Here is a 13,394-nt window from a genome sequence, read left to right on the forward strand (position 1 = left end):
CAAATTGAAAGCCAGAGAGGGCCCCGGAAGTCCAGCAAACCAGAAAGGGACCCACTGACCTCTGCCCAGCCCTGTCCTCTCCAGCCTCCCAGAGGACAGATCTGGGGGATTCTGATCCTCCTCTCAGGTGCTGTGAGCCTGGACCAATAGAAGGGCAGCTGCTCCTTGGTCTGGCCAGTCCAGAAGGCCAGTGTGGGGACTCCAAACCCAGGGATGAGTCCTGCCCGCTCTGTGAAGACAGAGGCACAGAGCCAGGGTCTGGTGGGAGAGTGATCTGTCACATGTGGGTCTGGTGAAGACCTTTTTGCTCTATTTTGGGAAAGAGATCAATCATGTCAAGAGCTTCCTTGGGGATGACTACACTGGCCATTGGCTGGAGAGCCTGGCATTCTATCCAGCCACCCGGCCCGCTGTGAGCTCTTGCTAATTTTAGCAGTGCTTGGCAGCTGCAGGCAGGTCCCACTAAACAAGTTCACTCCCAGGCAGGGAGCTGGGAGTGGGGAGGAGGGATGGTTCTCAAAGTGAGCACTGGCCTGGACTTTGCAGACCCCAAACCAAAGAATGACCTTCCCCACCTTTTGAGGCAGGTTTTGATGATTTACAGTTGAAGACCTTTGATGAAAACAAGCATTTTCTACTTGGGCAGGGAGGAGGGGGCATGGCCCTGAGGTAAGGGTGGGGCCAGTCATCAGAGTGGTGCCCTGCCTCCATCTACTCCCCGACACTTGGCCCACCCCTCCCCTTCCCACCTCCTGGCCCCACCCCCAGCCCCCAACTACCATCAACCCTCACCTCCAGCCCCTCCCCCTGCCCCAGCCCAGGCCTGAGCCTGGCTCTCAATGACCCAAACGATGTCTTAGGCACACCCCCAACCCCTCATTCAATCCACCAGCCTGATTGGGCAAATGGCAGGGCTTTGAGGGCTCAGGAGAGGAGCCGAGAGTCTCAGGAGGTCTCTCACCCTCTGCACCCCAGTTTCACAAGGAGTCTTCCTTGCTCAGGTCCTCAGGCCAGGCCTCCTTGCCACCAGCCTGCCTCTCCCCTCCCAACTGCAGTAGAGACCTCAGGGGAAAATTGGCCAGGGGTCCCCGTGGTTCAAGACCAAGACCAGGTTCAGGTTCTTCATCTGGCACAGGGTCAGGCCCTCAGCAGCCCCTTCCAGCCTGCCAGCTCTTCGATGTGCTTTCCTGACCTGGGCAGCGTGAAGACTGTCCACCCTGGACGTCCAAGGACTGAAGGGGACATAGACTGGTTCTGCTCCCTCTCTAGAAACTCTGGGCAACAAATCTCCACCCCGGGCTGCAGGCATGGGCCACCACTCCATAGCCCTTGTCACTCCTGACCCCACGCAGGCCTCCTTTGCCCTTTTGGCCCTATCTGACCTGTAGCAGTAGGCAGAGTATCTTAGCAGCTGCCTGCTGAATGCTCTCTGCAGAAGGCCCGGGCAGCCTGAGTGGGCAGCTCTTTCCTCCATGGCCCATACCTGCACAGGTAGGCCCCTGACTTCCAGGCTACAGGCCACCCCTGTGCCTCAGCAGGAAGGAGAGTCTCCACCTCCCACCAAACCTACCTCTTGGCCTCTCAGAGAAGTGGTGATGGAAGCCACAAGGAGCCGGGCCCAGACAGCTCTGAACCTGGTAAGGGTCACCGCAAAGCCAGGTGAGTGGTCCCTGGGGCCACGGCTGGGACAGCAGAAGTGGGGAAGGAGCTGGACCCCCTTGAAGGAGGCACAGAAGCTAGGTGGCAGCCGATCCCTCCACTGTCCAGCCTCTCTAGGAGGGGTTTCTCCGTGGACAGTGTCTTCTTGGGGACTTGCTCCTGGGCTGACAGTGCCAGACTGTCCGCTGTGCACTGGCCTCACAAATCCAACCGCTCCTTGGCATCAATCTCTCCTTGACTAACAGACACCCTGACATGCCAAGACCAGGTGGATTCCCCCAGCCCTACCCATGCCTCTCGGTCTGTGGGACCTCCCCTCCTAGTGTGCAGCCATCAGCATGCATGTAGTCCTTAAGGCCACAGGTCTGGACAAAGCCATTGGATGTATAGGTTAGAAGCAAAGTAGAAAGGGCCAAGTTGGTGGGCAGAGATGATGGGGGCTGGGTCTGTGGAACTTGGTTGAGGACAACTGCCCTCTTTATGCCGTACTCGACACTTTGGGACCCCACTTCCTTGGCTCAAGAAAGAAGGCAGGACATGCTGCAGGGCTTCCTTTTGACGGATGAGACAGGTGAAGGTGTGAGAGTGCCTCCCATCCCAGCATAGCACTGGGAGGGCCCCAGAGGGCCAGGGCATGGGACCCCTGGGCAAATGCTGGACACCCTGTGAGCTTTAGAGCCCATCCATTGCCCTGGAGGGCAGTGTGAGCCCCATGTGTGTCCAGCTGCAGCCACTGGATGGCTGTGTACACACAGAGGATGATCCTGGGCCAGCTGCCACATATTCCTGGGGAAACAGTTCCCCAACCTGCCAACCCGAGACCTGCCTTGAGAGTCCCAGGACAGCCAAGATGGGAGCACCCAGGAGAGCCAGAGGGCCGGGACACCAGAAGCCGGGATCCTGGGGGCCATGGCACTGCCAGATGGGGGCAGTGGCCCTGCCTGGGGCATAAAAGAGTTGCTCAGGCAGGAGACCCCAAAACACACACAATATTCGGGTGTAGCTGTGAGCCTTGATGCTGTGTCCTGTGACCTCTTGGTGAACAAGCAGGGGTGCAGCTGTGGGGTGAGAGTGGGGGACAGGCTCTGTCTGTGACCTGGGGGACAGGTGGCTTCTTGGGGTTCCTCAGGCAACTCCCCACAGTCCCTAGGCTGCTCAACAAGATCTTTAAGCCAGGGTGCATGGACACCCAGCCTGGGCTCTGAGAAGGGCTGGGCATCCCAGTGGAGTGGGGAGGGGAGGTGGGCTCAGAGCCAGCACCCGGGTTCAAAGCCAGCTCTGAGCTCTCTAGATCTGTGGCCTCGGAAAGGAAGTAGGGGTAATAAAATGCCTGGGTCCCAGGGGATTAAGCAGGCGATACCCTGGGCAGGATCTGGCGCACAGCGCCTGCTCCTGGGGATGTTCGCAGGGGGTCTCTGAGGCAGACCTCTTCCCTGTGACTTGAACCCCACCCATACCCTCCTGGACACACAGCCTTGAGAGTTGAGGGGACTGTGCAGTTAGGAGCACCTCCTCTCAGGGTTGCAGGGTGACTAAGTGTGGTGCCTGCAGATACTCACTCAAGGAAGGGGTTTGTACCCATCTTGGAGGATGCTCCCCACAGCCAGAGGGGAGGTCGGCTGGAGGCCCATGTCAGTCTGTGGCCTGCAGTGTTGGTCTGCAACCACGGAACCTTCCAGCCCCTTTCCAAACATGTGCCCACATGGGTCTGGACACAGAGTGAAGCCATTGGGTCACAACCCCTCATGGGTCCAGGCTTACGGCTATGGGTCAGACTGCCATGAAGTAAGGAGACCGGATGAAACCCAGCAGGGCCCGAGGGCTGGACCTCTGCAGGATTAACATCGCTTTTGATAAGAGCCTCTGATGTCGCACAGTCCTGTTTGGGGAAAGATGCCAGGCAGCCCTTGTGTACCTGGCCTTGGGTGTTGGACCCATGCTGTGTGTTGGCTGCCTGTGGCTACCATCTAAAAGGTGAGCAGATGCTAACACCTCCCCTTGTGCCAGGGATGTGAGGAAGCTTGTGTAGTATATTCAGCTCAGCGCCTGGCATACTGCAAGGATTTAGCGAATGTTAATGTTACTATTCCTTCTTGGCATGTTTTATGTTTGGAAGTGTGTGTGTGAGAGAGAGAGGGGTCCAAGCTGTAGGCGTGGGCCTCTGAGGACAGACTGGATGGCTTCACAGAGCACGGGGGCCTCTCCAGGGCTGTGTCCTGTGAGAAGAGCCTTGGGGCAAGGTGCACCCCACCCCATGCCCAGAGCTGCGGAATAGCTTAGCAAACATTGGTGTTTGATTCTCTGTGCTTTGTTGTAGACTTTGTCAGCTCCATTCCTGTGTGACCTTCTGTGGGTTTAAGTTTTAAACAAGGGGGTCTTGGTAAGAGAACTGGCTCCTAAGTAAGGATCTGTACCCATTAAGAATGCTTTGGGCTTCAGGAAATGAAACACCTGACTAACCATGGCCTTAAGTGATGAGTGCTTGCTTCCACAAGCGGCACAGGGAGGTGTGTGGGTCCGGGGCTGACTCAACATGTCAGTGACGTCATCAGGGCTCGGCTCACTCTGCCTCTCTTCACTGCCATCTATAATATGCTAATAGCCTTTTCTCTTCAGCCTTGTCTCCTCATGGTTCAGGATAGCTGCTACAGTGCCGGTTATCACACTCTTATACAGTTGTGTATACAAAGTTGGCAGGGCACTGACCTTCCCCAGAGGGCCCTCCTCCTGCTAAAAACAGGTTTCCCTTCACCCATCATTGGCCAGAACTGGGCCACATGCCCAACTGTAAACCAAATCACCAGCAAAAACAGGACAGGATAACTGGGCTTGGCTTAGCCCAATCATGGGAAGTTGCCTCAGCCTGGTGAGGGGCTGTCTTCCTTTAAGGTGATTGCCCCCCAGTCTCCCAACAAAATGTGGGCTATCAAAACTGAGGAAGAAGGGGCAAATAGCTGTGTAGTCTCCTTATGGAATTCAGAGCATCTCCACCCCCAAGCTCACATGGTAAACTGCCAACAAAAGAGGCTGAGGTTTTTGAAGAGTGGATCCATGGTTTTTATTCGAGTATCTGCCCTTTCTTTTTTGGTCCGAATATCCAGGCAATAAACATGGCCTTTTCTGCATGAATACATGCTATTGTGCAAAGAAGGAAGGGTTGCCATACCACTGTCCACATGCAAGGTCAGAGCAGGGTCTCTGTTTTCTGGGGATTCATGGGCATGGGTACTGTGTTTACACCCAACCTCGTGCCACCACGAAGGGGTGAGTGAGCGGCCACTCCTCCAAAGAGTGTGGGAGGAGACCCTTGCCCAGGCTGTCCATACTCACAGGAATGGTGACATTGAATCTATCTTTTATATATAGGGACCCTTCCTCCCTCTAATGACCTCAGCAACTTCCAGGCTGTGGACACCATGCTTTAGTCCAACAGACACCTCTAACTAACTGGTGTCACCTCTAACTGGTGCCTTGACTAACACTTAATGAAAATTTGCACCACTGGCCCATTTACTCCCTTAGCATAAACTCCTAGAGGTAGAATGATTGGATCTTTTAGACAATAATGGCCAGCTGCCCATCGCCCTCCAGACAGGCTCTTCCAGCCTGTGTCTCACCCACTCTCCTGGTTAGCACCTCCCTCTTCCCCTGACCTGGATCAGGGGTACAAAGCAGGTGCCTCATCTGCCCTCTGCCCCCCACCCCCAGGCTGCATTTGTTTAGAAGGGGTGTTGGAACTCCACTGTCTTAATTTTCCAACTGCTTTTAACTGCAGTGGTTTGAAATGATGGGTCATCCTGGACTCAGGGTGAGGGGACAAAAGGAGACCCTCAGTGTGGGTGAGAAATACTCACTCCGCAGGTTCCCCCTCCCCAACTCTGCACAGCTCCTCTCCCACCCAACTGCTCTCCACCCCTCCCTGTGCAGGCGGAACAGATCCTGGCAGAGTTCCAGCTGCAGGAGGAGGACTTGAAGAAGGTGATGAGGCGGATGCAGAAGGAGATGGACCGAGGCCTGAGGCTGGAGACCCACAAGGAGGCCAGTGTGAAGATGCTGCCCACCTATGTGCGCTCCACCCCAGAGGGCTCAGGTACCGTGGTCCAGCACAGGGCTGGGATGGAACCCACATGGGAGCCAGCAGGTCCTCAACCAGAGGCAGCTGTCCCCTAGCTCCAGCAGGGAGAAGTTCCCTAGGCCCTTCTTAACAGCCCTGACTGTCCCTAGCAGCCCCAGCGTGCTGGGCCCCAGACACTGGCCTGTTCTTACTCTTGGCTCCGTTGGCTCAGCCCTGGGGCCTTCAGGTTCATTCTGACCTCAGAGAAACTGGTTTTTTTCATTTCACAAGTAGAAAAATGGTTTCCTATAGTCATTTGGGGGACTCTCAGCCCAATCCTGAGTCTGGACCATTTTCCTAGATCTTCGGGTGGGCTCTGGGCTTGGGGGGAGTTCAGTCCAAGGCAAGGAATTCCTGCTGACTTACCCAGTTCACCTTTGACCCTTTCCACAGTTTACTCTGGGGTCCGGTACCAGGGGCCCCTCTGGTGCCCCCACCATGCCTTTACCTCTTCTTCTCCAGTCTCGGGGGTCCTGCCAGGCGGTGCCCATGAGACTGATGTACTTCTGTCTGTGGCTGCAGAAGTTGGGGACTTCCTCTCCCTGGACCTGGGTGGCACCAACTTCCGGGTGATGCTGGTGAAGGTGGGAGAAGGCGAGGCGGGACAGTGGAGTGTGAAGACCACGCACCAGATGTACTCCATCCCCGAGGATGCCATGACGGGTACTGCTGAGATGGTGAGCACCCTGGGCTAGGGAACAAGGGGCTGGGCGGGGGGAGGGAGTGCAGGGACCAGGGTCAAGACCATCCAGGATCTTGGAGCTTGGCTTGGTGTTAGGGCCTACCTGTTCATCAAGGGCAGGTGGCTGTGGGCCCAACTTCAGGGGGCCCTGCTACAGGAAAGGGAAGCAGCTGAGAGGCCCAGGTGGATGGCCGTGGGGCATGGCCCCAGCAAGTCGCACCATTGCCCAGTTTCCCAGAAGGGTCAGAAACATGGTAGGGCAGTCAAGAGAACACTCTGGTCCAACAGGCTCACAGTCCATGAATGCATTCTACTTCCTTCCCACGTGGCATTCCCTCACCCTCCACCAACATAGATGCCAGGGGGCATGACTGCAATGATAATATCTGCCCATGGGGAGGACTCAAGAAGGACCACAGAAGTAGAATGAACCCTAGGGGAGGTGGATGGAGCCAGAGCCAATTTCCTTGAGGCACAGGGTTTTAAGAGCCAATTTCCTTGGAATGCTGCAGGACCGGGCGTGCATCCAGGAAGCAGGATAGTGTTGCTGCCTCCCTGGGCCTGGAACCCACTGGGGAGCTTAATCGATCAGCAGGCATTCAGTAACGCCCAGCTCTGTCGACAGGCCTATGTGAGTGGGGTGGTGGCCAGTCCTCCCAGGTCCAGGAGTTGGGTGGCCAGGACACTTGGGAGGCAGCAAAGAACACTTTGGGTGTTGAAGCTAGAAACCATAGTTATAGCCAGGGATACACCTCTGTCCAAAGTCTGAGGCTGGATGCTGCTGGGTCCAGCTGGGAGGGCCAGACTGGCAGAGCACAGCTGCGCTGGGGACCATCCCCATTGTCCTGGCATTGCCTGTCCTGAGGACTGCTGTCAGTGGGACTCTGGCATGGGGGTTGTGCACAGGGCTTGCTTGAGTCCCGAAAAGCAGTGGTGATAAGAAGCAGGGGACTGAGGTCAGGTCCAGAGGCCATGTTTCCAGGGGCCTATGGTTCAGCAAGGGCTGAGAAGCACCCTGGCACAAGGCTCGCCTTCTGCAGCTGATGGCCACCTTGGTGTTGTCTTCCAGCTCTTTGACTACATCTCTGAGTGCATCTCTGACTTCCTGGATAAGCATCAGATGAAGCATAAGAAGCTGCCCTTGGGCTTCACCTTCTCCTTTCCCGTGAGGCATGAAGACATTGACAAGGTGGGGCTAGGTGTGAGGTGGGCAGGGGAGGAGGTGGATGGATGGGTGGACAGGCACCCCAGAGAAAAGGGCCCATGAACTCTGCCCTGGGCTGCTTTCAAATGCAGCATCCCACGTTGGGAAAGAGCCTTGGACTCAAACAAGCTCCATCACTTACCTCCTGTGAGACTCTGGGAAATAATCATAATATTAGCTGATTCTTACTATTTGCCTCAAGCCTCCTTGCAACCCTATGAGGTATGCATAACACCCCCATTACAGAGTAGGAAACTGAGACATAGCAACTTGCCCACAGTGGGAAGTGGCAGCGCTGGGGTTCAAACTCAGGCAGCCAGGCTCCAACACACCAGCGTGTCATCACTACGCTGTACCTTCTGTTGGGGAGGTGGCAATGTCCCAGGGCTGCAGCTTTACCCTGCCTTCTGGCAGGTAAGTTAGCCTGTCAGTTATTCATGCCTCCACACATACACACATACATGTAAATTATACACACACACAGACACATGTAAATTATGTGTATATATGTGCATAAGTTATGCATTTGAATCACGTGTTTGCACATAAATTATACATGCATGCACTGCATGTGTTTAAATTACACACATGCATGCACTCATGCTGGATATACATATATAAACATATAAGTTGTACATGCATATTTTTATACATAAATATATTATACAAACATATATACACATGCAGGTCAGTTATATATTTGTATATATCTACACATGTCAATTATACATTCATATATACATGTAAATTATACACATCAAGTATGTGTACATATACACATGTAAATTACATCTGCATATTTACACATGTCAATCATACCTACATGTGTATACGCATGTGATTATATATATATATATACACACACATTCACAGATAAATGATACATACTCATCTACACACATTAATTATACAAATGTATATACATGTGTGTGTGAATTATACATACATACATACACACAATTATACATAACACATGAGACCTCTGGGTCAGAGAGAAAGCCAAAGTCAGTACTCCTGGCAGAGGCAGCTGTGGGAGCAACATCTTATGTTGGTTTTCCAATCCCTAGTCCCCACTGGACATTGGGGCTGGATGGGACCTTCACACACAAGAGCTGCACACAGGAGGGGAGCCCTGAACTTACATTGGCTGTTCCCCTCTGGACCTCCTCCTCACTCAGGGATGATGACTCTAGGCTTAACTATACAGGCATCCTTAAACTGGCTGGAACCTAGCTCTGCAGAAATTTGAGATATAGATAGAGAATTGTCTCCAACACTTTTCAAAGTTATATGGCTGCTTTGAGCCTCAGTTTCCTCAGCTTTAAAGTGGGTGCACATTGTACTTCTCTGGAGATCCAGTGGTTAAGATCCCATTCTTCCAATGCAGGAGGCATAGGTTTGATTCCTGGTCGGGGAACTAAGAACTCACATGCTGAGCCACGTGGCCAAAAGTTTAAAATAAATAAATAAAGTGGGTGCACATCCCTGTGGTCCGAATTAGTTCCCATACCTTCACACCTACCCCCAGCATCCAGCAGTCACTGAGACCCTCCTCTCCCCTCAGGGCATCCTTCTCAACTGGACCAAGGGCTTCAAGGCCTCGGGAGCAGAAGGCAACAACATTGTGGGGCTCCTGCGAGATGCCATCAAGCGGAGAGGTGTAAGTGGCACCTGCACCTGCCCCTGTGACTGCCCTGGACCCTCCTCCCCCCGCCTTAGGCCAGGATGCTAGTGAGGGCCTGCTGGGTGTCCCCTCAGGAAGGGGTCTCTGCCTCCTGTGCCTGGCTGGAACGGCTTGGAGCCCACTAAGCTAAGACCCCCACCCCCAACCAGCCTTGTCACCACTGTCTCTCCACCTCTTGGCAGGACTTTGAGATGGACGTGGTGGCCATGGTGAATGACACTGTGGCCACGATGATCTCCTGCTACTATGAAGACCGCCGGTGTGAGGTTGGCATGATTGTGGGTAAGGATGCACGCCCTGCCCAATCCAGGGGCCCTAGCCACCCAAAGACAGAGCTGAGGCTTCTCATCTACAGCAGGCTACACAGTGCCTCTGCTCCAGTCACGGCCACCCAAGGTGCTGGAGCCCAGGGTGGTCTTGTGAGCAGCATGGGTGTCCCAAATGCACGTGCTATTTATTGGTAGGAAGCATTTCAACACTCACAAGTCACTGCCTCAGATGGCACACCAGCTGCATGCATGTCCACCTGGCCCGTCAGGATTTAATTAAATCACCTCATGTGGTAAATTGACCAACCTGGACAGATTTGTCCAAGTGGAAGAGGATAAACCTGGGTGGCGTCATCCCTTCCTGGACAGTCTTACCGCACCCCAGGGCAGCCGGCCACCCTGCCGGAAATGAAGGCAGGTACCAGGAAAGGGGACAATGTGGGCCCCAGTGGGCACTTCCCACCAACCATGGGGCTTTCCCAGAAGTTCCCAAGGCCTTTACAATGTTTACTGCAATGCGTGAACACACAGGCGTGTGGGTATTTCCCTGGACTCTCTGAGCCCTGGTTACCCAGAAAGGCAGCGTTAAGTTTGTTTGCTTCCACGGCCCCTTCAGAGTCAGCCCTGAGGGGTTCTGTATTCATGTTCTTACCATCTCTCTGCAACTGTATGAACATGTCCCAAGGGGCAGCCTGGTCGACTCTGCCTCTCCTCTAGTTTCTCACTTTTCTTCCTTCCACCCTCACCTTCCAGCTGAAAGTTAAGTCCACCCCTAAACAGAAGCCCCAGGGGCCCTGGTTCTCTCGTCCCTGAGAGGAGAGAGAACTGCCTGGGTCAGTTCCCCAGCACACCTCCACCTGGGCTCTGTGGCCGATGGCCTCAGGTTTGCCTCTGGAGCAGAGACGGTAGAGTAGCCAGTGATCACATTCGTCCTGCAACAGTCTTGGTGTCTCTGCTCTGCGGTTAAACACATGTTTATGATAATTACCAACACCTAAAAATTGGGAGAAATCACGTCAAAGTCTGGATTTCTGTATTTTTTCCCCACAAAATCTTGGAAGGCCCAGCATCACTGGGCCTGGATCCCAGGCAGCTCCACTGCTGGTATGAGGTTGGTATGACTGAGTGGCTGTCCCTCACAGCTTGAGGGGTGTGCAGTCATGTTCAGATTGATGCTCTGCTATCACTATTTTGAAACTCAATTTATGAACAAAGGACTCCATGTTTTCACTTTGCATGGGACCCTGCAGATTATAAATTCCATGGCCAGGCCCACCTGCAGTGACCTGTGTGCTGCTCCCAAGAGCCCACACGCTGCCTCAGTCACCACTGGGTGTGTGCGTGCGTGCTCATCCTCTTAGTCGTGCGACACTATGGACCGTAGCCTGCCAGGTGCCTCTGTCCATGGAATTCTCCAGGCAAAAACACTGGAGTGGGTTGCTATTTCCTCTTCCAAGGGATCCTCCCAACCCAGGAACTGGACCCACACTTCCTGCATCTCCTGCATTGGCAGATGGATTCTTTACCACTGAGCCACCTGGGAAGCCCGACCTCTGGGTGGCCCCCCTCAAAAAAGAACAGAGGCTGAGACAGAGTTCAAATAAATGTTTAGAAAGTGCCAGAAAACAAGAGGGATGCACAGACAAGACAAAATCATAACATTCCACACCCATCTGTAATTGGCAAAGCACTTTAACATATATTCTTTCCCTCACTTCTCTCAACTCCAGGTAACAGGGGGAGTAGGTGTTACCAACCCCTTTTGGGGAAGAAGAACCACCCAGGGAGGTGGGTTTATCTACCTGAGGTCACACAGCAAACCCAGACCTTCCAGCTCCTGGGAGAGCTGGTTTTCCTTTGCTGCAGGGAGATGGAGGGAGTGGTGAGGGTTGAGGGCTCAAAGAAGCTGGGAAGACAGGGCCACACAGGGCTTCCTGCAGGGGCGATGCACCCAGGACAGCTGGCATCCCAGGTGGGATCCGACGATGCCACTTCCCATAGGCACGGGCTGCAACGCTTGCTACATGGAGGAGATGCAGAACGTGGAGCTGGTGGAAGGGGACGAGGGCCGCATGTGTGTCAACACCGAGTGGGGCGCCTTCGGGGACTCAGGCGAGCTGGACGAGTTCCTGCTGGAGTACGACCGCGTGGTGGATGAGAACTCCCTGAACCCTGGCCAGCAGCTGTAAGGACCGCCCCTCCCCCGACCATGCGGCAGATGGGGCCGGCCCGCAGATAATGGGCTTGTTTTTAAACAGTTCTGGGGAAAAGCAAACTGACAATCTCTTCATAAGCTGGCTCGTTTCTTCCTTCAGCTCAGACACGTGTGCCCCTCTGTGAACCGGACATAATGAGAGATGCCAAGATTAGTCTTTAAAAAGAGGGCCTATGGACAGATGAACAGGGACTTCCCCTGTTCCAGCAGGTGACCGCTGGCATAGGAAGACTGAGAAGCCCCCAGCAAGGCTGACTGGGCTTAATCAAGAGATCCCCAAAGTATGGCTCTGAACAAGTTACCAGAATGAATTGGAGTAACCTGGAGGATGTTGCAGGTTCAGAGCTTGTCAGGGCTTTCCTTTATCAACTGCCTACTCTGCACCAGGCACCTGAGCTTCTTCTCTGGCTCTCCTAAACCTCGGGGAGGTCGGTAGTATTCAATAAAAGAGGGAAACACTGGAGGCCTACAGACTCCAGGGCTGATGTGCCAACTCGGTGGATTCTAGGCGCACAGGGACCCTAGGAGCCCTAGCAAGTGGGCAGAGGCCTGCTCCAGGCTGGCCACTAGCCCCTCTGAGCCTGAGCTTCCCCAACTGTCTCTGGGTGATGAGAAGAGCTCCTATCACATAAATGCGGGGAGATCGAAGTGGGCTCAGCTCAGGGTCCTTCGGGAGGAAGGTCTTAGAGGGACTGAACTGTGGCCCCACCATGGAGCGTTCTCCCAAGGCCCCAAAAGCCCAGGTGGATTAATGCCGAAATGGGCTTGAACCCAGTGTCACAGCGTCCCACATGGCCTCCTTTTGGCTGTGATGGGGCGGTGGCCGATCTCCGTCTGCTCGTGGGGACCTCCCTGCGGGGAATGACTCGGCTGTCCTCCTCTGCCCAGGTACGAGAAACTCATCGGTGGCAAGTACATGGGCGAGCTGGTGCGGCTTGTGCTGCTGAAGCTTGTGGACGAGAATCTGCTCTTCCACGGAGAGGCCTCGGAGCAGCTGCGCACGCGCGGCGCCTTCGAGACACGCTTCGTGTCTCAGGTGGAGAGGTACGCGGGGCGCTCAGGGGATAGGGGTAGGGTACGGGCGGCAGTGTGCACGCAGAGGTTCCAGGACCCTGACGCAGAAGTCGGGGGGGCGGGGCTCCAAGTGTGGGCCGGACCTGGGCGGAGCTCAGGGGGCAGAGGGCGGGGCCGGGACACGAATCTGGGTCCCAGGGTAGCGGTGGGGTCCTGGGACGTGTGCGGGGAGCCGAGCTCAGAGGGCAAGGCGCAGGGCGTAGGGGCTCAGGACCGGCTAAGGTCCAGGGATGGGGCACCGGGGGCGGGTGTGGCTTCCGGCTCCCGAAGGAACTTCCCTCAGGACAATCGACGAAGACCACACCTCCCCTCTGAGGCTCCCCCACCCGCCGTGGGCCTAGTCTCATTTCATCCACACAACAGTCCAGAGGCGCGGCAGTTGTCCACTTTAGGGCGGAGACCCTGGGCTTAGAGAGACGAGTAATGACCAAATTACTGCTGGTCCCTGGCGGAGTCAGACCCGCTCCCCTCGGGACTCGTAGACCCACGCTCT

The 13,394-nt window shown here is 54.9% G+C and overlaps 1 protein-coding gene across 2 annotated transcripts in view; it reads left to right on the forward strand.

The window, feature by feature from the left end:
• GCK (glucokinase) overlaps positions 1 to 13,394 on the forward strand; it is a 36,904-nt gene that overhangs the window by 21,183 nt on the left and 2,327 nt on the right. The window contains exons 2-8 of one of the 2 annotated variants that reach the window (XM_019958950.2): positions 5,587 to 5,749; positions 6,296 to 6,450; positions 7,525 to 7,644; positions 9,224 to 9,319; positions 9,526 to 9,625; positions 11,614 to 11,797; positions 12,716 to 12,871. In XM_019958950.2, coding sequence (XP_019814509.2) covers positions 5,587 to 5,749; positions 6,296 to 6,450; positions 7,525 to 7,644; positions 9,224 to 9,319; positions 9,526 to 9,625; positions 11,614 to 11,797; positions 12,716 to 12,871 — 974 coding nt within the window. Of the gene's footprint in view, positions 1 to 5,586; positions 5,750 to 6,295; positions 6,451 to 7,524; positions 7,645 to 9,223; positions 9,320 to 9,525; positions 9,626 to 11,613; positions 11,798 to 12,715; positions 12,872 to 13,022; positions 13,322 to 13,394 lie in introns of those variants that run through there. The other variant, XM_070788014.1, reaches the window with a different exon arrangement.

Source organism: Bos indicus, chromosome 4 (genome assembly GCF_029378745.1).
Source record: "Bos indicus isolate NIAB-ARS_2022 breed Sahiwal x Tharparkar chromosome 4, NIAB-ARS_B.indTharparkar_mat_pri_1.0, whole genome shotgun sequence".
In the NCBI taxonomy this organism is placed as follows: domain Eukaryota; kingdom Metazoa; phylum Chordata; class Mammalia; order Artiodactyla; family Bovidae; genus Bos; species Bos indicus.